Source organism: Tenrec ecaudatus, chromosome 16 (assembly GCF_050624435.1).
Source record: "Tenrec ecaudatus isolate mTenEca1 chromosome 16, mTenEca1.hap1, whole genome shotgun sequence".
Taxonomy (NCBI): Eukaryota; Metazoa; Chordata; class Mammalia; order Afrosoricida; family Tenrecidae; genus Tenrec; species Tenrec ecaudatus.
Window position 1 is genome coordinate 49,960,777 of NC_134545.1, and position 20,011 is coordinate 49,980,787.

The 20,011-nt window shown below is 45.0% G+C and overlaps 1 protein-coding gene across 2 annotated transcripts in view; it reads right to left on the reverse strand.

The window, feature by feature from the left end:
- LOC142428742 (sphingosine-1-phosphate lyase 1) overlaps nucleotides 1–20,011 on the reverse strand; it is a 66,051-nt gene that overhangs the window by 10,571 nt on the left and 35,469 nt on the right. For both annotated transcript variants that reach the window (XM_075533559.1, XM_075533560.1), the window contains 3 exons: nucleotides 16,813–16,889; nucleotides 14,221–14,349; nucleotides 168–256 (listed from right to left, as the gene is read on the reverse strand). In XM_075533559.1, coding sequence (XP_075389674.1) covers nucleotides 168–256; nucleotides 14,221–14,349; nucleotides 16,813–16,889 — 295 coding nt within the window. The remainder of the gene's footprint in view (nucleotides 1–167; nucleotides 257–14,220; nucleotides 14,350–16,812; nucleotides 16,890–20,011) is intronic.

Sequence of the window (20,011 nt, forward strand, 5' to 3'; positions counted from 1 at the left end):
GATCACGGATAAACTTGGGCTGGGGCAGGAGGGAGCTAGTGGGCAGACAGAGGGGAGAGTGGCATACGTGTGTCAAGAGGAAGCCCTACGGTCTGGCTCAGGTTCACCTGGCAGTGCTCCTCCACACAGATGTGGAACGACAGGAAGAAACCACCACGAATACGTACATCTCTGGGTACTTGATCCCATTATCAAAGGCCAGGTCCCGATAGGCTTTGCAGGCCATCAATATGCTTTCTGTCCCGCCAGAGGTTACCTGGAATAAAGAGGAGATGCCATGTGGGTGCGGGAGTGAGGAAGAGCCCTTAGGACGCCCCTCCTTCCCAGGCCTCGAAATTTCTGACCCAGAGACAGAGGTGAGCTGGGTAGAATGCTGGGCGGCACACAGTGGAGGCCGCTTGATGACAGTCTTCACCTTCATTACATCACGGTCTATATAGGCACTTTATATTCCTTTGCCTATGTTTTGGTAATATCTGAGAAAAGAAAATCTTCCCAATACTGAGTTAGCTGGACACTGTAGTTTTTCTCATTCCTAGACACTCAGAAAAATCTTAGATAGGAGCTGGGTGTTTAATGTACAAGGAAGAAAAGTGAGCTCCTGGAAGATCACAGCCATTCTCTGTATGACATACTTTAACATCTACTGACAAGTAAAACTGAGATTTGTTATCCAGTGTGGAGTAAGATGAGATGGAATGAGAAAAGTCATGGCTAAAATTTCCTAAAACTCACACAGAGGGCAAACATACCACTGGACACAAAGTCCCAGTGGTCAGAAGAAACCATTAGCTGAGAAAAGTCAGGCATGTTTTCACTCAGCAAGTCTTCATGAAGCATGTGACCACTGTCCACACAGACTTGCATGCATTCAGCTGGGGCACCAGGCACGTGCTTTGTGGCACTGTGCATTCCAAGTTGCAAAAGACAAAGTTCTGAGAGTTGAGGTCAGATGTGCAGAGCAGCAGCATGTGCTGTGGGCTGGCATCCAGTCTGACTCAGAAGGGCCCATGAGAAGGCAAAGTCAGCAAAGGACCAGCAGTGTTCGAATATTCAGTCCTTAAGACACCGACCTCAGCAAAAATACTCCCAGACCTCTGGTCAACAACTCCACATGTCCTATGTTTACAACTAACCTAATTGAAGCAAAGTCAAGTGTGCTTGTGATGGGAAAAACAGGGCCATGTAAACTCTAATTTTTATTTCGGACTCTGCCACTTCTATATTTAAGTGTGCTGCCACTCTTATAAGTTTCCCTTCTCCCCATTACCAAGGGGAAAGAAATGTAACTACAAAGTTAAAAAGCAGAAACCAGAAGCCTCAATATGTACATGTGAGGTTATTCAACTTCCTTCACCTTCTGTACAAAACCCTCATTATAAAATTATATGTATTCGGGAAAACAAAGCCTCACTGCTAACTGTTCAAACCCACTGGCTGTGCCTGGGAGAGAGGTGCACTTTCTGCTCCTGGAGAGACTTAGGGTGTCGCAAACCCACACAGGTAGTTCTACTCTGGCCTATAGGGTCGATGTGCACAGACCTCAACTCAATGGCAGTTAGGGTTTTCTACTTTTGTTTCAGAAAATCAGAGTCGAATGTAGCTCACTTGGGACTATTCTTTAAGATGTTGTTTGTACCCAATCACTATTCCACAAGAGATGAGTCACTTTCAGATAATGGTGATTTCATTTGTTTGTAAACATATATGTATGGCTCTGAACTATTTTTACATTTTTCTAAGGGGCAGGATTGGCACTTTCATCTCAAAAGTTTGCCCACCCCTAGTCTGTAGACTCTGCATCCAACCACATACAGCCAAACGGGAAGGGCTGGGGTGGTGGAAATCATCAACATCATATTCAATGAAGAAAACCGGAGCCACCTAGAAAAACAAATGTAGGAGGAAAAGATTCCATGGGACGGGACTGTTTAATATGTCATGGTCTGCCACAGGGGAAAGAAGCCAATTATGGGACTCCTAGTTCCAACAACATAGATTAAAAACCTCGAGGATGCCTCCTGACTAAAAAGCTCTGTGTAACAACAGAGGCCACACGCATTTGAGAGCTGAATTCACACCATTATGGAATGGAAGATCAGAAAATGAGCATTTCACTTAAATTGGTTCCATTTTCATAGCACTGCCCAGCAATGCCAAAGGTACCCACAGAGCTCCACTGAAGAACTTCACGTTAATCCTACGTCAACTTATGAGCTTCTTAAAGAGGGGCAAAAAAAAATCACAAATATAAGTTAATCAGGCATCAAGAGTAAAATCCATAAAAACAACCAAGAGCAGAAATAGGTAATATTCAAGGATATCTGAATGATCAGACATAAAATGATCATATGGAATATATCTAAATAAACAAAACATAGTATCAAAACGATACAGCAAGAAAGGTGACTTTAAAGAGTTAAGCCTGGCTGAGTATTAAAAAATCAACGCAATATACCACATCAATAGAACATAAGAAAACTACACGATCCTCTCTACAGATGTAGAAAAAGCATTCGATGAAAGACAACACCTTCTCTTGATGAAGCCCAACAGAAGAATGGAATCTAAAGAAATCCCTCAGTAGGATTCAGGGTACATGTGAAAAGGCAGCACTCAACATAATACTTAATGGACAAGACTGAGCGCCTTCCTCTTGAAGTTGGGAAGAAGACAACAATATGAACGAATGTACAAGAACTGGATGAAGTAGGCGAATTCTCAGAAGTACACACCCTACCCAAATTCTCAACAGATGCACAACAAGTGAAGAGAGGGAATCAATGGGGAACCACAATAAAAGCCCCAACCCAGACAGTTTCAATATCAAGTATTTCTAGGAAAACTGAAACCATGCTCTTTCAATATTGTTTAAACTCTTCCAAAGTAATACTCCATAAAGCCAACATAACCCTAACACCAAAACCACAACTCTAAAAAAAAATATAGACCAATATTTCTGAATGCAAAAACCCTCAACAAAATATTACTGAATAGAATCCAACATCAATATTAAGAGCCATGCACCATGATCAAGTGGAATTTATTGTAGGCATTCAGGGATGGTTCAACCTTAAGAAACCAACCAAGAAGTAGACTGACAAGATCGGGGAGGTCCGGGGAAAAAACAAAAAGAATAATTTCATGAAAAAGAATGACAAGCTCATCATCTGTGGATGAAGAAAAGTGCAACTGATAAAAGCTAACACTCTTTCTTGATAAAAGCCCTACAGATTTGGACTAGAAGGGGAACCACAATGCAGGGAAGATATGAATAGTGAACAAGCAAGATTATTACTTTATAGAGAAAGACTAAGAGGCTTCCTCCTTCTCAGAATTGGAAACCAAACAAGAGTGTCTGTTCTATCACAATAATGTATTAGACACTGTAGCCAAAGAAATAAGACAAGAAAAAGTGGGGCCAGCCCCGATCCCAACTATACTAAGCGGACACCTACCCCTCCCCCCAGAAGAATTTATTTCAAAGAATGGCATTGAATCTGCAGCTCCGGGAGAGGGACATATCTGATCAGAGCACACGGGAGAAGATGAAGGGGGAGGAAGAGAGAGTGGCGCACATCCTGGCAAACCAGGCCTAGAGGACGATGACCCCGATTAGAACAGCCAGTCCACAGAGAGGACTACATGGCCGGCCCCACTATGAGACATAACGCCCCTCACTGACCCATAGCCCTACAAGCGACAACACCGGAGACACAGTGTGAGAACTGCACTCGATCTGATCCTGCCATACCAAGGCAAAACACTAAGGGGGTGCAACAGAACAGCAAGGGAATGCAGCGGCGAGGTCCCCAGGAAATGCTGAAGGTGGACATTTGGGGCAGGGCCCAACAGACTAGACTGGAAAACACTCCTAAATAATAATCCTTGAAATAACTATAAGCTTTTCTTTCTTGTTGTGTTTTGTTTTGTCTTTTTTGTCATTGGTTTGTTGTTGTTTTGTTGTATATTGTTGCTTGGTTTTGCTCTGTCTTATTTTTGTGCATGTTATTATCTCTGCAGGTCTGTCTAAATAAAATAGGCTGGATGAACAATCTGGAGGAGAAACAACGCGACTGACAGTTCAGGGGGGGTATGGGAGATGAGGAGGTAGGGGGAAAGGTAGTGGTGTTAACAAACCGAGGGAAAAGGGAACAACAAGTGATCCAAATTGGTGGTGAGGAGGGTGTGGAAGGCCTAGATCAAGGGTAATGTAACCAAGAGGAATTGCTGAAATCCTGGTGGGGACTGAGCATGATAGTGGGACAGGAAGAAAGTAAAAGGAAACAGAGGAAAGAGCTGGGAGGCAAAGGGCATTTATAGAGGTCTAGATAAAGACATGTACATATGCAAATATATTTACATATGAGGATGGGGAAATGGATCTATGTGCACATATTGATAGGTTTAGAATTAAGGTAGCAGATGGACATTGGGTCTCCAACCCAAGTACTCCCTCAATGCAAAAATACTTTCTTCTATTAAATTGGCGTTCTGTGATGCCCACCTACCCCACACAACCGCTGAAGACAAAGCGGGTACATTAGCAAATGTGATGAAGAAAGCTGATGGTGCCAGCTATCAAAAGATATAGCATCTGTGGTGTTAAAGGCTTGAAGGTAAACAAGCGGCCATCTAGTTCAGAAGCAACAAAACCCACATGGAAGAAGCACACCAGTCTGCGTGATCATGAGGTGCTGAAGGGATCAGTTATCAGGCATCAAAGAACAAAAAAATCATATCATTGTGTGCTCACCTGCATGATATGATCGCTGAAGACAAACGGATACATAAGCAAATGTGGTGAAGAAAGCTGATGGTGCCCAGCTATCAAAAGATATAGCATCTGGGGTCATAAAGGCTTGAAGTTAAGTAAACAAGCGGCCATCTAGCTCAGAAGCAACAAAGCCTACATGGAAGAAGCACACTAGCCTGTGCGATCACGAGGTGTCGAAGGGATCAGGTATCATCAGAACAAAAAATCTTACCATAGTGAATGAGGGGGAGTACGGAGTGGAGACTGAATATCCCATTACAGAAGAGTCTCGGGGAGGAGATGAGCCAGTCAGGGTGCAGTGTAGCAACGATGAAACATACAACTTTCCTCTAGTTCCTCCCCCCAACCCCCATCATGATCCCAGTTCTACCTTGCAAGTCTGGATAGAGCAGAGGATGTACACTGGTACAGATAGGAACTGGAAACACAGGGAATCCAGGGTGGATGACCCCTTCAGGACCAGGGGTGTGAGTGGTGATACTGAGAGTAGAGGAAGGTGGTTTGGAAAGGGGAACCCGATTACAAGGATCTACATGTGACCTCCTCCCTGGGGGACAGACAAAAGAAAAGTGGATGAAGGGAGATGTCGGACAAGGCAAGATATGACAAAATAATAATTTACAAATTATCAAGGGTTCATGAGGGAAGGGGGAGCGGGGACAGAGGGGAAAAATGAGGAGCTGATGCTAGGGGCTTAACTGGTGAGCAAATGTTTTGAGAATGATGAGGGCAACGAATGTGCTTTACACAATTTATGTGTGTATGGATTGTGGTAAGAGTTGTATGAACCCCTAATAAAAGATTAAAAAAGAAAAAAGACGAAAAAGCAATAAAAAGTATCTAATTTGGAAAAGATCAATTAAAATCATCTCTCTTCACAGATATGATATTTAAAAATATATACACACAAACAGGCTTCAAAAAGTTCTTTAGAAAAAGGAATTAATATGATTCTCTATATGGAAAATCCAGGATTCCACAAAAATTTTTCTTGAGTCAAGAGAGGATTAGCAAAGGTGGAGAGTGAAACATCCATAAACAAAATCAGCTGGGTTTCTAAACACCAGCAACAGGAATCTGAAAGGGAAATTCCGGAAACAATTCCATTTACAATAGCATCTAAGACAATAAAATACACAGGATAAATCTAACAAAGAACATGAGGGTATCAAATGATGAAAACAACAAAACACTTGTGTAGAACTACACCGCAGGCCTGGAGCCCCGTCCTCACCCCTCCCCACAAGCGGGCTCTAGGAGAATCACCACTTTCTGGGCCAAAGAACCTTTAGCACAGAGTGTGCAGGAAATCCCTGGACCCTTCGGGCCCCTAGCCCTGCTTGGACATAGGCCTAGCCCTTCCGCTGAACCTCGGAAGCAGTGGCGGGGGCAGGGCTGCACAGGGGATCCCGCTAATGGCTCAGGCACAGGGAAGGGAGTGCTGGGATGGTGGACCAGTTCCCAGTGCTGATGCCCTAGTGATTCCTCCACTCTGTATGTGCTGAACTCGCTGAGCTATGAAATGACGATCAAAATACCGCTGAAAGAGGTTAAAGAAGACTTCCATAAATTTAAGGATGACTCACTATAGTTAAGATGTCACCACGACCCAACGTGATCTATAGATTCAATGTAATCCCAATAAAACACTGCTAAGCCTTCTTTGCAGAAATAAAGTTTTAACACCTCCAACTTAAAAGGGCATGGTAAAAGACCCCAAATAAGTGCTGAAAGAAGAACAAGGTAGGGGAACTCACACTTACTGGTTGGAAAACATACTACAGGTGCAGCAGTCCCCAAACCTGGTCCAGGTCCAACAGGGGGCACACAGATCAGAGGCATACAACTCTGAGTCCAGAAGTGAACCCACATAGCTGTGCTCAACTGAATTTTGACAAGAGTGCGAAGTCCATTCGATGAGGAAATAAACAGTTTTGGGAAAACTGCATTTCCAAATGGAGAAAATTATAGCAGAATCCAAGCCTCACACTACAAAAAATATATAAAATCAAAATGCATTAAGGCCCTAAATGTGAAACCATAAAATATTAAAAGATAGCAGGGTCAACACTTTGAACAATGGATTTTCAAATATAATATGCAAAAAGCAAAACATAAATAAATAGGAAGGCATAAAAATGAGAAACTTCTGGTTCATCAGAACACTATAAAAAACTGAAAAGGCAAGCTACTGACTTGGACAGTGGTTCTCAACCTGTGGGTCGTGACCCCTTTGGGGATTTCACAGGAATCACCTGATTCATAACAGTAGCAAATAGTTATGAAGTAGCAATGAAAATAATTTCATGGTTGGCGGGTCACCACAACATGAGGAAGTGTATTAAAGGGTCGCGGCATTAGAGAGTAGAAAGATTGAGAACCACTGGACTAGGAGGATCTTCTTTAGAAAATAAGAATCTGTGTATGTGTGTGTGTGTGTGTTTATTATATAAACTTAACAACAAAAAGAACCCATTCATACAGCAGGCAAATGACCTGAACAGACCTCTCATCAAAAAGACATTCAAATGGTCACCAAAACGTATGAAATGATGAGCCCTCCGACGGATGATGCAAGCCAGAACCACAATGAGGTGCCATGTCACACCCACTGGGATGGCAAAGTCACAAAATACTAAAAGGATCAAGTGTTGTGAGGAAGTGGGGATGGGAGCTCATGTTCACTGCTGGTGGGAATGCAAAAGATACAGTCATTGAGACAGATGCTCAAAAAGCTAGAAACAGAACTATCATGTGACGCAGCAATTCCACTCCTAGGTATTGACCCAGAAGACTTGAAACAAAGACTCAGAGTCTTACCACAAAAAGGAAATAGAGGAAAGAACTAGGAGGCAGAAAAGGACATTTATAGAGGTCTAAATACACACATGGACATGTGTAAATGAATTTATTTATAACGACAGGGAAATAGATCTATGTACATATATTTTCATGGTAAGTATTACGGCAGCAGATGGACATTGGGCCTCTACTTAAGTCCTCTCTCAACGCAAGGACACTTTGTCCTAATAACCCGGCACTCTGTGATCCTCACCTTCCCTGACACAATCGCTGAAGACAACATGTGTGCAAAAGCAAATGTGGTGAAGAAAGCTGATGGTCCCCGGCTATCAAAAGATAAAGCATCTGGGGTCTTAAAGACTTGAAGATCAACAAGCAGCCATCTAGCTGAGAAGCAACAAAGCCCACCTGGAAGAAGCACACCAGCCTGTGTGATCATGAGGTGTCAATGGGATTAGGTATCAGGCATCAAAGACCCAGAACAAAAAAAATCATACCTATGTGAATGAGGAGTAAGGCAGAACTCAAAAGCCCATCTGTAGACAACTGGACATCCCCTCACAGAAGGGTCACGAGGAAGAGATGAGCCAGTCAGGGTGCAGTACAGCACCAACGAAACATACAACTTTCCTCTGTTTATTTAATGCTCCCCCTCGCCCCACCCATTATCATGAGCCAAATTCACCTTACAAATCCATTTAGACCAGAGAATGTACACTCATACAGTTAAGTGTTTAAAACACAGGGAATCCAGGACAGATAAACCCCTCAGGACCAATAATGAGAGTAGTGATACCAGGAGGGGAAGCTGGGGGTGGCAAGTGGGAACCGATCACAACGATCAATATATAACCCCTTCCCAGTGGGACAGACAACAGAAAAGAGGGTGAAGGGAGACAGAGGTTGGTGTAAGACATGAAAAAAAATTTATAAATGGTCAAAAGTTCATGAGGGAGTGACAGGGCTCAAGTAGAAAGCAAATGTTTTGAGAATGATGATGGCAACAAATGTACAAATGTACTCGACACAATGGATGCATGTATGGATTGTGATACCAGCTTTAAGAGCCCCCAATAAAATTTATTTTTTTAAAACCTTACATAACACTGTTCTCTGCAGCATATTTCACAATAGTCAAACGGGAATCCCTTAAACAGTGGTTCTCAACCTTCCTAATGCCGCGACCCTTTAATATAGTTCCTCACGTTGTGGTGACCACACAACCATAAAATTATTTTTCTTGCTACTTCATAACTATAATTTTGCTACTGTTATAAATTGGGCGACCCCAGTGAAGTGGTTGTTCAACCCCCAAAGGGGTCACAACCCACAGGTTGAGAACCACTGCCCTTAAAGCCCATCAACAGATGAGTGCGTCAACAAAGTAGGGTACTTACATGCAATAGGCACTAGTCAGCCAGGAGGAGAAAGTCAGTCTGGATACATGCTACAGCATGCATGGACCTTGACGATATTATATTTATAGCAAGGGAAAGAAGTCAATCACAAAAGGACAAATATTGTAAGTCTTACTTATATAAAAAGAGAAGAGAGGTGCAAATGTATAGAGTCCGATGTTAATGGGTTTCATGAGTGGGAAGGTGTGTTAACAGTGGTGGTAATACCTCATTGAATAAAGTTAGGGTGCCTAGCTGATTATTATAATTGCTGTCAATAAGTTGTACAGCTGGAAAAAGTTGAATTGGAAAAAGTTGTGTGCCGGTGTACTTTAAATAACAACAAAAAAGAATACCTGTTGAAGCTGCTTCTATATAAACAAACACCTCGTGGGTTTGGTTCCTTAGTCTGGAGGTTTAGAGTCGTGGAACAATCTAGCTAATGGGCCTTATTACATGGTTAGTGCTTATGTTCTATCTCCTAGTTTCATTGGTTGCAAGTGGTGATTCAAGGTACAACACCTGGTCTCCACTCACCCGGAGCATCAGAGGGAGCAATCAAGAATAAGAGAATATGCCCTCACTTGGCATAAGGGCACTTCACAACAGCTGGGATCAAATGGATTTTTTTTTTTGTGGTGGGGAGGTTGGTGTCTGTTGAGAAGTAGCCATGTGGATCTGCCATGTGGATCTGGGGTGAGGTCCCAGGCTCTGAGGCTGCCCTGTCAGAAAGATGAGGTTTATGGCTGGGTAGGGCAATGTGGAAGGTGGGGAGAAGGAATGGTCAAGTTTTGGGGGAACATAGGTGATTGTCTGTTGAAGGGAGGCAGGGCTGACCTCCAGGTGGGGGGAGAAGAGACCAAAAATACTCTTGGGAACATTAGGTGGGGAGGGTCTTTAGTGGTGCTCAGCAGGTGGGCAGACTTGACCTAGGGCATATGTGGGTGTCCTAGGAACCCAAGTCAGGTGCCATAGAACACTGGGACACTGACTCTTGCATCTTTGGAGCACATGGAATGCTCCAGAAGCAGCATTGGTGAGACCCGATATAGGAACCCCACTGGGTGAAGTGGACTATATGTGGTCGTCACCTAATCTGGTGTCAATTTAAGGATTAAGAGTGTAGGGGTGGAGTCTAGCCTGTCATTCAGATCATAGTCAATGAGGCCTCTGTGTGGGCATGGCCTTCTCCTGAGAATTCTGGGAAATCTGATTTTCCTTCTTGGAGGCAGGAGACACAATCTCTCAGTTCACTCCCTGGGAGACATTGCAGCTGACAAGCCACATGGACCTACCCTGATGCAACGAGACCACTGAAGCCACAGAAACCACAGAGAGACCCCTGCCAGCGCCGAGATGCTTACAAGGCCATTGGATGCAAAGAATTTCTACCCACTGGCTTGTGATTGTTCTGCATTTGGCATCATTGCATGTGTTTCGTGAGTCTGAAGAGGACTTTATAGATTGGTATCGGACATATGGGCTATATTGGACTTATGATCTTGGACTGAATTGGGTTGGGATGTTTTCTTAATGTACAATTACCCTTTATATAAAACTCTCTCTGATACACACGCATGTTTATGAATTTGTTTCTCTAGTCTACCCAGACTAACACTCTGTTTGTTGGTAAATGAAACCTAGGGATGTGGAGCCTATAGGGAAAGAAAATATAACCAGGGTTTGGGGGGAGGAGCTATATAGAATTCTGGGTGGGGGCGATAAGAAGGAAATGACATCAAGAAGCCCAGGGAGGAAAAGTATGTTTTCAGACTGACTATGGAAGTAATTGTACAATTGTGTTTAACCTGATTGAATTGTGTAATGATACTACCTATTTATTAATTCCCAAGTCACAGCAAAAAGTAAAAAGCATAGATCCAAGAATGAGTTCTGGGTTTGCACTAAATCCTAGTTCCAACTTCAGAGCAATTAATTCTTACATCATGGCCCTGCTCCATACTCACCTTCATGAAATGATCACTGAAGATGCGATAGGTAGGTTTGTTGTGGCAACATGGCCAATGAACACATGTGAGATTGGTTGAAGGGCAGAGAGATAAATGACTCACCTCTCTCTCTCTCTCTCTTTGATCATCGGACCAGTGTGCAGCTGCCTTGCTTGTTCTGTGCCTCCATTTGCAAGCTACACTACCTGTGGGGCACCTACACCGTGGACTGTGTCACTGTCACTTGAGGTTCCTTCAAGACCTGCTTCGCCACGTTACTGGAAGGTACATCTCTTGAGCTGAGGACTGTCAGACCCTGTCATCTGGCTGACTGTTGGTGACCAGCTTGCTGTTTGCTGCCTATGGCCAGATATCCTGAATTGCTCCACAGAGGACTACCCTGGGGCCCTCAAGACTTGAAGGACTGCCGGTGTACTAGCTGTCTCATGGGAGTGAGTTGCACTGAGCCATTTGTACTGTTTTATAGATAGATAGATAACATAAGAAATAAACAGTTAACTAATCCATGAAGTCCTCTTCAGACTCACGAAATGCATGCAATGAAGCCAAATGCAGGATAATCACAAGCCAGTGGGTAGAAAGTCTTTGGGGCCAGTGGCGTTGTAAGCATCTCAGTGCTGGCAGGGGTCTCTGTGGCTTCTCCAGCTTCTGAGGTCTGGTTGTGTCCATGTGGCTTGTCTTCTGCAAAGTCTCCCAGGGAGTAGCAGTACCAGATTTCCCAGAATTCTCAGAAGGCCATGCCCACACAGAAGTCTCATTGGCTATCTCCGGATTGACAGGCTAGACTCCACCCCTACACTCTTAAGCCTAAAGTTGACACCAGATTAGGTGAGTACCACCAAAGATAAAGGTGCTACAGTTAAGTGTGGTGAAGAAAGTTAATGGTGCCCAGCGAGCAATTGAAATAGTGTCTGGGGCCTTAAAGGGTTGTATCAAAGCAAGCAGCTAGCTAAATGAGGAGCCAGCTAAGTCCACACAGAAGCACACCAGCTTGTGTGACTCAAAGATGTCAAGAACAAAAATGAACTGTGGAGAGAAGCATGAGAGCTACTGTGACACCTACTGTGTGGAAAGAAGGCTGTGGAGGATAGTGGGCGCCCCACCCATCCGCAGTCTCCAGTCAGACCGAGCTGCTGCTAGATCTGTTCTGGTCAGTCACACAGGCCCCAGACAGCCTCACGAGACACCACTGTGATCTGGATTATGCTGGGTCAAGCTTGATGCTCGGCCAGTTGACCTCCCTAAAAACACGACCTGAATTTTACTGGGTTCAAGTGTCCCTTACTTGTTCCATGACAGAAATTGTTTCCCCAGCTTTCTAAATGTTTGTGGGGGTTTTCTCCCTCTTGTACGTTATTTGTGTTTTTATACTGATGTGCTCTTATCCTTACTAGTTTAAGGAGATTTGTTTTTCACTGTTTTCTTTTGTGTTTTCCAGCTGTGAAGCACAGAAGTGGATGTATCATGATAATAATTGATGCAGGTATTATTCAGGAAGGCAGGGGTGGGAGATAGGCTATAGGGAGGGAAGGGATTTGGGTAGTAAGTAATGAAGGCAGGAGGTGGGAGGGAGCATTAGAACTGATCACATTGCACAACTCATTTTAAAGTCGATTGAATCATGGGGTGGAGGAGAGGGATGTTCTAAGACAGGTATGGTGGTGATTGTACAATTCCCCTTGATAAAATTGAACTATTCAATTGTGCATTACATTAATTATGTGCCAATAAAGTTGTTGGAAAAGATAAATAGAAACTTAAAAATAAATTTAAAAGATTGGGAGAATTCTGCCATTAGAGCATGAGAAACTGGGTGGGGCCCAGATGCTACTACTGGACGCTTTGATCAAAGGCTCTATAGAAACGATCCTGATCATGGGAAAATGTCCATTACATCTTCCCATTTTCATGGACTCTAGACTTTCTATAGCTGCACAGGGCAGATGAATCCCTTAAACTTTGCCCTAAAATCATCCTAAAAACCGTAAACCAAAACATTCCTTGAAAACAGTAGTTTGGCTTAAATAGTGAAGAAGAAGAAGAAAAAGAAGAAAGAAGAAGAAAGAAGAAGAAGAAGAAAAGATTTGCCTTTAGAACTGCGTTTTGAAGAACCGCCTGCATGGGATCAAATTGACAACAGCAACACAAAAGGTTCGGCAGGAACACTGGGGGGATGGGGGCTGTTAGTGAACTTAGGTCAATGAGGAACAGCGCAGAACAGGAGGTGAGCATGGTTGTACAACTCAGACTGGAAGCACTGTCACTGAGCGTCCATGCTGAAACTGTTGGGGTGAACTAGGTTTTACTGTTTATACTCTCAACAACAAACAACTAAAATTATTTGAAAAGAGGGAATTAAAAAAAAAGAAACCAAACAGAATTTTTAGCATGAAATGTAGACATCCAATGGAAGAATTAAAGCGTATTATCAGACACAGCTGTTGAAGGAATCACATATCTGTAACAATGATAACCTCTGGGGTAACCTTTCATGCATTCCACCCTCTTATGATTAGGAACAGTCACTGCGTTCTAGTTATACCTTTACTGCAGCCGTTCTCAACCTGTGGGTCACGACCCCTTTGGGGGGTTGAATGACCCTTTCACAGGAGTCGCCCAAGATCATTGGGAAACACATTATGACTTAAATTATGATTCATAACAGTAGCAAATATAGTTACGAAGCAGCAACAAAATGATTTTGATTGGGGTCACAACATAAGGAACTGTATTAAAGGGTCACGGCACTAGAAGGTTGAGAATCACTGCTTTATAGCTTATCTATTTTTCTTCTCTGAAAAACAACAAAACTCACTGCCATCGAGTTGATGCTGACGCGCAGCGAGCCCATATGGCAGGGTAGAACTGCCCCTGGGTTTCAAAGACTGTGTCTCCAATGTTGTCCCCCGTAGCTATGGGTCAATGAGAGACATCATGTCTCATAGTAGGGCCAGCCCTATGATCCTCAGTGTGCTCTCGCTGCCCTGAGCGGGAACATCATCCTCAGGGCTTGGTGGGCCAGGATGTGTACACTAGTTTTTCTATGGTATATCCCTAAGAGCAGAATTGGATGCAGTTCTTATTAGCTAAGAACAAATTGTCCTTTAAGCATTTCTAGCAACTTTATGTGGATTTCAAATTAGTGAAAAAATGGTCAAACAAAGTATGCTCCAAAATGATGACAGAATATAATCCAAATTATAAGAAGTATTTAAATGTCACAATTTTGAGCTTAACAAAACAAAACTACTGGATGATACGTGCATGTACTTACGCTGCCACAGGAATTAGGTCCTCCATTGAAAAGGGAACAAGCCATCCTAACAATTTCCGCTTCAATCTTCCGGAGTCCAGGGAAGATATCTGGATGCAGTGGGTTACTCCATGCAAAATCTCCATAAGCCTACCAAAAAAAAAAAAAATCAAGCATTCATTACATGAAGACCATACACTACATAGGACAAAGAGCCATGCACTAAACAACAATGTCTAGGTATTAGAACTAACACTAGGAATTGGAAAAAATGAGAAAGGTTAAGATCCCTAACCAAATACTACTATAGTATGGTGCAGCTGGCCATGCAAAGATGTTAACTTATAATGCAGGAAGGGAGAAAGTACGCGTGTGGTTCACAACACAGCCGTGGACGGCTAAGAGAATCAATTTGAAGTCTTAGCTTTGTCTATCAGTTAAGATGTGATAAAATGAGCACTTTTATGTGGGCTTTTCCTTAGTTCTTTGGTAAAACAGCTTGAGAAGATTTTCCCTCAGACCTTTCCTTTAGTGCTCTTCTGCAGAGCTTACTTTTATCAAGGTGGATGGGAATATCCTGGCTAACCTATAACAACGTAACGATGTAATACTTCTGTCTGGCCCTGGCCTGAAACCTGCAATGGACTGGCCTATTACACACACCTTGCAGGGATGGCCAATATGCTTAAGCACATTAAGTAACAACAGAACACTTATGCACAGGAAATTAATGTGGCCAACAAGAGAAAATAGGTCAGTTGTGGGCCTGGAAGAAGAGCCATGCCTTGACAATAACCAGCAGTTTGTGCACACACACACACACACACACACACTTCACAGACCAAAAAAAGAAGAGCGAAGAAAGAGAGAGATGGGGAGGAGCCTCCTCAAAGAGCTGAGACATGGGTCCAGGCCTGTGAACAATGACAGTGAGAAGCCTGGAAAGGACCCTGAGGCAGACCAAGTGTCAGCAAGGCTGAGTCAGCAGTTGACAGCAAAACCTGCCCCTGGGGATGCAGCTCAAAGACTCCAACAAACTTGCCCCACCGGCTATGGGGCAGTTAAGTAGTGTGGAGGCCAAAGGCAGGAAGGCCACCAGCAGAGAGGCCTGTCCCCAGGGAGCTGGGTTCTCCTGGAGGGGCGAGGGAGGGCTGAGAGAAAGGTCTGATGTCTTGCATGGCTGAGACGAGGTAGGGCACTATTGAGAAGCGCTAGGGGAGCTGTGCAGGTTTGGCCGGCAGCTTCCTGACCCTGACCCCCCAAGCTGTAGCCCGTTCCTTCGTAACCCCTAACTGGAAGGACAGTTCTTGAGTTCTGTGACAGAGCTTTGCAACAGATTGCTGACCCAAATGTAGGGGGGAGGGAAGAGAGTTGAGGGGGAGGGTGAACGGTCAGTGTCAGAGGAGGAGTGTTACAGCAGCTTAGAAAAGGAAGAAAATGTAGTTAAAAGAAAATGGCACTTCTGCATGACCTTTTGGAAATACTCTCATCTTTGGTGAGCTCTGCCCCCTATGACCTGGTTTGCAGTGATGCGCACAAGTGCGTAACACAAAGCAGTCCCTGCTGGGCAGTGCAGCACTGGATTTGGGTACATGGTGCTCACAAACAGCCCGAGTCCTCGGGAAGAGTCTGCTGAGTGAATGTGGAGAGAATAACGGGATTCACCCCTCAGAACCAGGCGGATGTGGAAGAGGAAGAACAACAGAGTCAGAGCGAGATGTGTTCCGCAAAGAGATGAGGCACTTTAGCCAGTGTGGATCTATGGGTCTCCGAACATCAGGGACAGTCCTGCCCTGTCCTGTGGGGTCCTAGGAGTTGGAATGGGCCCGATGGCAGTGAGGTGGGCTCTACATTGTACCTAGTGAGAAGCCCCTGAAAAGTTTTGATAAATAGAGAAGTTCTGATCAGCAAATCTATAATGCTTAGTATGGTGTGAGCAGCTTCAGGCTTAAGAAACACAAGCCTTGAGATCATTTATATGACAAGAGTAGAGCTCAAAAGAAAGTTTGATTGCCAAAAGATATGAAAGGCAAGACTAAAGTCAATCAAGGATGAACGTATTTGAATGAGAAAGAAGACCATTGCTCCTCTCAGGTCATTGTCTTTGAGGTTCAGGTAGCACAGCAAATAAGGCTCACGTTTCTGGGCCATGTCTGTCCTTACAAAACAGGCGCTGGCTTACGGGAAACATCTCCGATGATGGCATTCCCTTCCTTAGGCACGGTGTCTAGGAAACCTGCAAACATAAGCCAAACCCGAAACCAAAACTCACTGCCATCGAGTCGATTCACAGAACTGCCCCTGTGGGTTTCTAAGATGTAAATCAATATAGGAGGGGAAAGCCTTCTCTCTCTCCCAAGGAGCAACTAGTAGTTTTGAACTGCTGGCCCTGAGGTCAGCAACCTGACATGGAATTTCCTTTTACAGGCTGACAATGTCTTTGACAACTCAACAGTCTGCCTCTGTTTGGGCTTACAGAAAGTTCCAAAGTTGTGTGGTTTTTTCCTTAAGTCACTGTGTCCAGCTATAAAAAGGAGGGAGAACAAGGAGGTCAACTCAACCATCCGGGAGCACCCATCCCAGGTGATGTGTCCATCCCGTGGTGGGGCATACCTTAACAAGGAGCTCCGTGAGCTTCTGTTCCCCGTTGTACACGGCTCCCGAGGCACGCCCTTCTTGCCAGGAGACATCTGTGGAGTAAGGTCAGACCACTAAGTCAGTACATGGGAACCTTTGGGAAGACTCTACGGTCTACTTTGACACAGTCAGGAATAACCCCAGGGTAAGAAGAACAATGACCACAATTGAATGGGATTCCAAGGACACTCATGTCAAATCAGGAAAGAAAAGATTGTCCATAAATTGCTATCAATGCAAAATAAAGTATAATCTTCACTTATTACAATGGCTGCTGGGAAAGTCACTGAAAACCCTTAGGCACAATAAAGACAGTTCAGGATAAGACTGTCCTCATCCATCCTCACCCGCCTTTGAAAAGCACAGGTATTTTCTTGGTCCATGCTGCTGTTCTGTTGTCAAGCCCTGGTCTTCTCCCTCCTCTCCCTTCCCAACCATTTGTTGGGAGGTGGGGAAGCTGTCAGAACAGTTGGCAGAGAAAATAGACGCAAATTCTGACTCATAGCAACCCTACTGGACAGCACAAATAGTGACCCTGTGGGTTTGCAAGACTGTAACTCTTACCTCTTAAGGGGAGCTAGGTCTGACCTTGCGGTGAGCTGGGTCAGAGGCAAGGAACAGAGCCCAAGTCTAGACAAACGATGATGAGAGAGAATGACTATCCAGCACCCTGGACTCGGCCTCCACCCTTCAGCCGAGCCGGACCTCACGCCATCGCCACTGGCTGCTGGCATCAAGGGAGGCCTTGGTGGGGCAAACAGTTTAAAGCTCTTGCCTTCTGGCTGAACGTTGGCAGTGTGATCCCACCCAGAGGTGGTGAGCAAGGCCTGGCAACCCACTTCCCGGAGATGGCAGCCTGGGAAAGCCCCACGGAGCACAGACTACTCCATACAGGTGAAGTCACAGCGGTCGCTTTCTCACCCCCCGCCCCCCCCCCCCCCCCACTGGCTGGTGGCCTTCCGTCTTGTTCTGTGCTGGAGCTTACCCGCACCATAGGCTGCAACCCTGCAGATCTGGGGCACGGTCAGCGCTGCATAAAGCTCAGAGGCACAGTTCCCAGAGGAACACAGCCGGTGGCTAGAAGTGTCACTTCCTGCCCACAGTGCTCCCTCCCAACTTACTACTTCAGATCCACAAACCTAGTGATGCGGGGGCCGTGGGTCCTTCTGCTATAACCATGTCAAGTCGTATGGGAAGCGGGTAACAAGAAGCCTAGTACAGCAACACACCGTCATGGAGTGAACGGCTTCACATGGCTCTTCCACCCAAGTCTCTGCAATTCCCACCGGTGACTGGGTGGCACTGTGCACGTAGGGCAAGTGTCACACCAATAGAGGGGACTGGTCAGTTGGAGTACTACCACCCCTCTCTGCTGTAAGGATGAGCTATCTGTGAGGCAGAAGCAGAGATATAAAACCCTGGACCCCTGGAAAGGGAGCACATTTGAGATCTCCGTCTGAGCTGGCGGAGCCAAGGACATGGTACCAGAGGCTGAGAGCAGGAGACCCTGAGACAGAACAGAGGGACAACTCCAAAACTATGAGACTGAGGCTCTGCAGTAGGCCGGCTTGCTGGCCCACAAGACAAAGGCCACAGACCACATGGCTGAGAATTGAGGACTAGAGAGAGATTTGGCTGTGGCCGAGCAGAGGTGTTGCTATTGGGGAAAAAAAGTTATCTTGTGGTAATTTGTTAATTTTGCTAATAACCCCCACCTTTAATTGTGAGTATAATCTGTGAGTTCTGTGTGGCCATTCCAATGGATTCTGGAACTCAGCACAGGAGTGCTACAGGCTGAACAGCTGGTGTCAGAAGAGGGTACAGAAAGATAGAGGGGAACGGCCTGGCTGACCCCTGTCTCACGGCAACAGGGATGCCCAAGGAGGGTAGATAGGGCCACCCTGTGCTATTGTCCGAGCACACACTGAGAACTGCACCGGCCAGAGACTGCACAAAGGCCTCCGCTCTCTGGCAGGATGGCGGCAGTTTGGACAGCAAATCCACAAGCAGATCCCTGACCTACACCTCAGTCTAGCAAGCACTGGCAGGCTGTGAGCTCACTCTCGCACTGTCCCCAGGGGACACTGCTCAGCACCAAACTCATCTTCAACCAGGGGTGCCACCAGTCTTTTACAAACAGAAAGAGCCCACTGCTGTTGGGTTAATTCCACTCAAGAGGAACTTGATGGGCAGAATAGGACTGACCCTACCCGGTTTCCAAGGCTCTCAGTCTTTATGGAGTCAGACTGCTTCATCATTCTCCTAGGCGCAGGCCGGGGCTTCTAACCACAGACCTGCCATTGAACAGCCCAGTGCTAGCTTTGAGGGAGAAGCAGGAAGACAGATCCCTGGACTCCTGGAAGGGGAGCACACTGAGACCTGTCAGAGCTGACGAGACCAATGCTCAACTCAGCACCAACAAGTTTCCAAGGGACTTGGTCCATGATTTCATTTCTTGTCCTTTTATTAGCACTACAGAATGTGGCAATGGCCAGTGTCTTAAAGGTTGGAGGGAAGGGAACACAGTGGCAGCAACCAGCCCTCGCAATCATAGGGCCTTTTAATACCCAGGCCTTGGAGGCCACCCCCAGCTTTATACCATGACTATGGATACTCTAGACTCTATGTGATTCTGTACCACCCAAAACACACCAACTAAGAATTGAAAATGTATCTCTCCAAATGCAATGTGGTATCCCAGACTGGACCATCAGACCCAAACCACACTCACGGCTACTGAGCCTATGCTATGCACAGAGTGGAACTGCCCCAGGGATTTCCAAGGTTGTGCATCTCTAAGAGCAGGCAGCCTCATCTTTCTCCTGGGGAGCGACTGTTGAGGTTTGAGCTGCTGACCTGGTGATGCCTAACTCATAATTTACTATGCTAAGGTCCTAGAGTAGAAAAATGCGCACTTGTGGTGGACACTCAGGGGAGACTTTGTAGAGAATTTTAAGTTTATATGACTTTGTATGAGAATCTGTACTTTGTAGTACTGTACCAATAGTAATCTCTCCGTTTTCCGTTTTATGTGAAATGTGCCAGTGTTCTATGGACAGCTTCAATAACTTCAAGGGAAAACAAAATCAAAAGACAATGGAATATGTTTTTTAAGATTTAAAGACAAACTTTTTGAAGCCTTTTCATATAAAGCTGTTAAATAAGGGGGAATGGG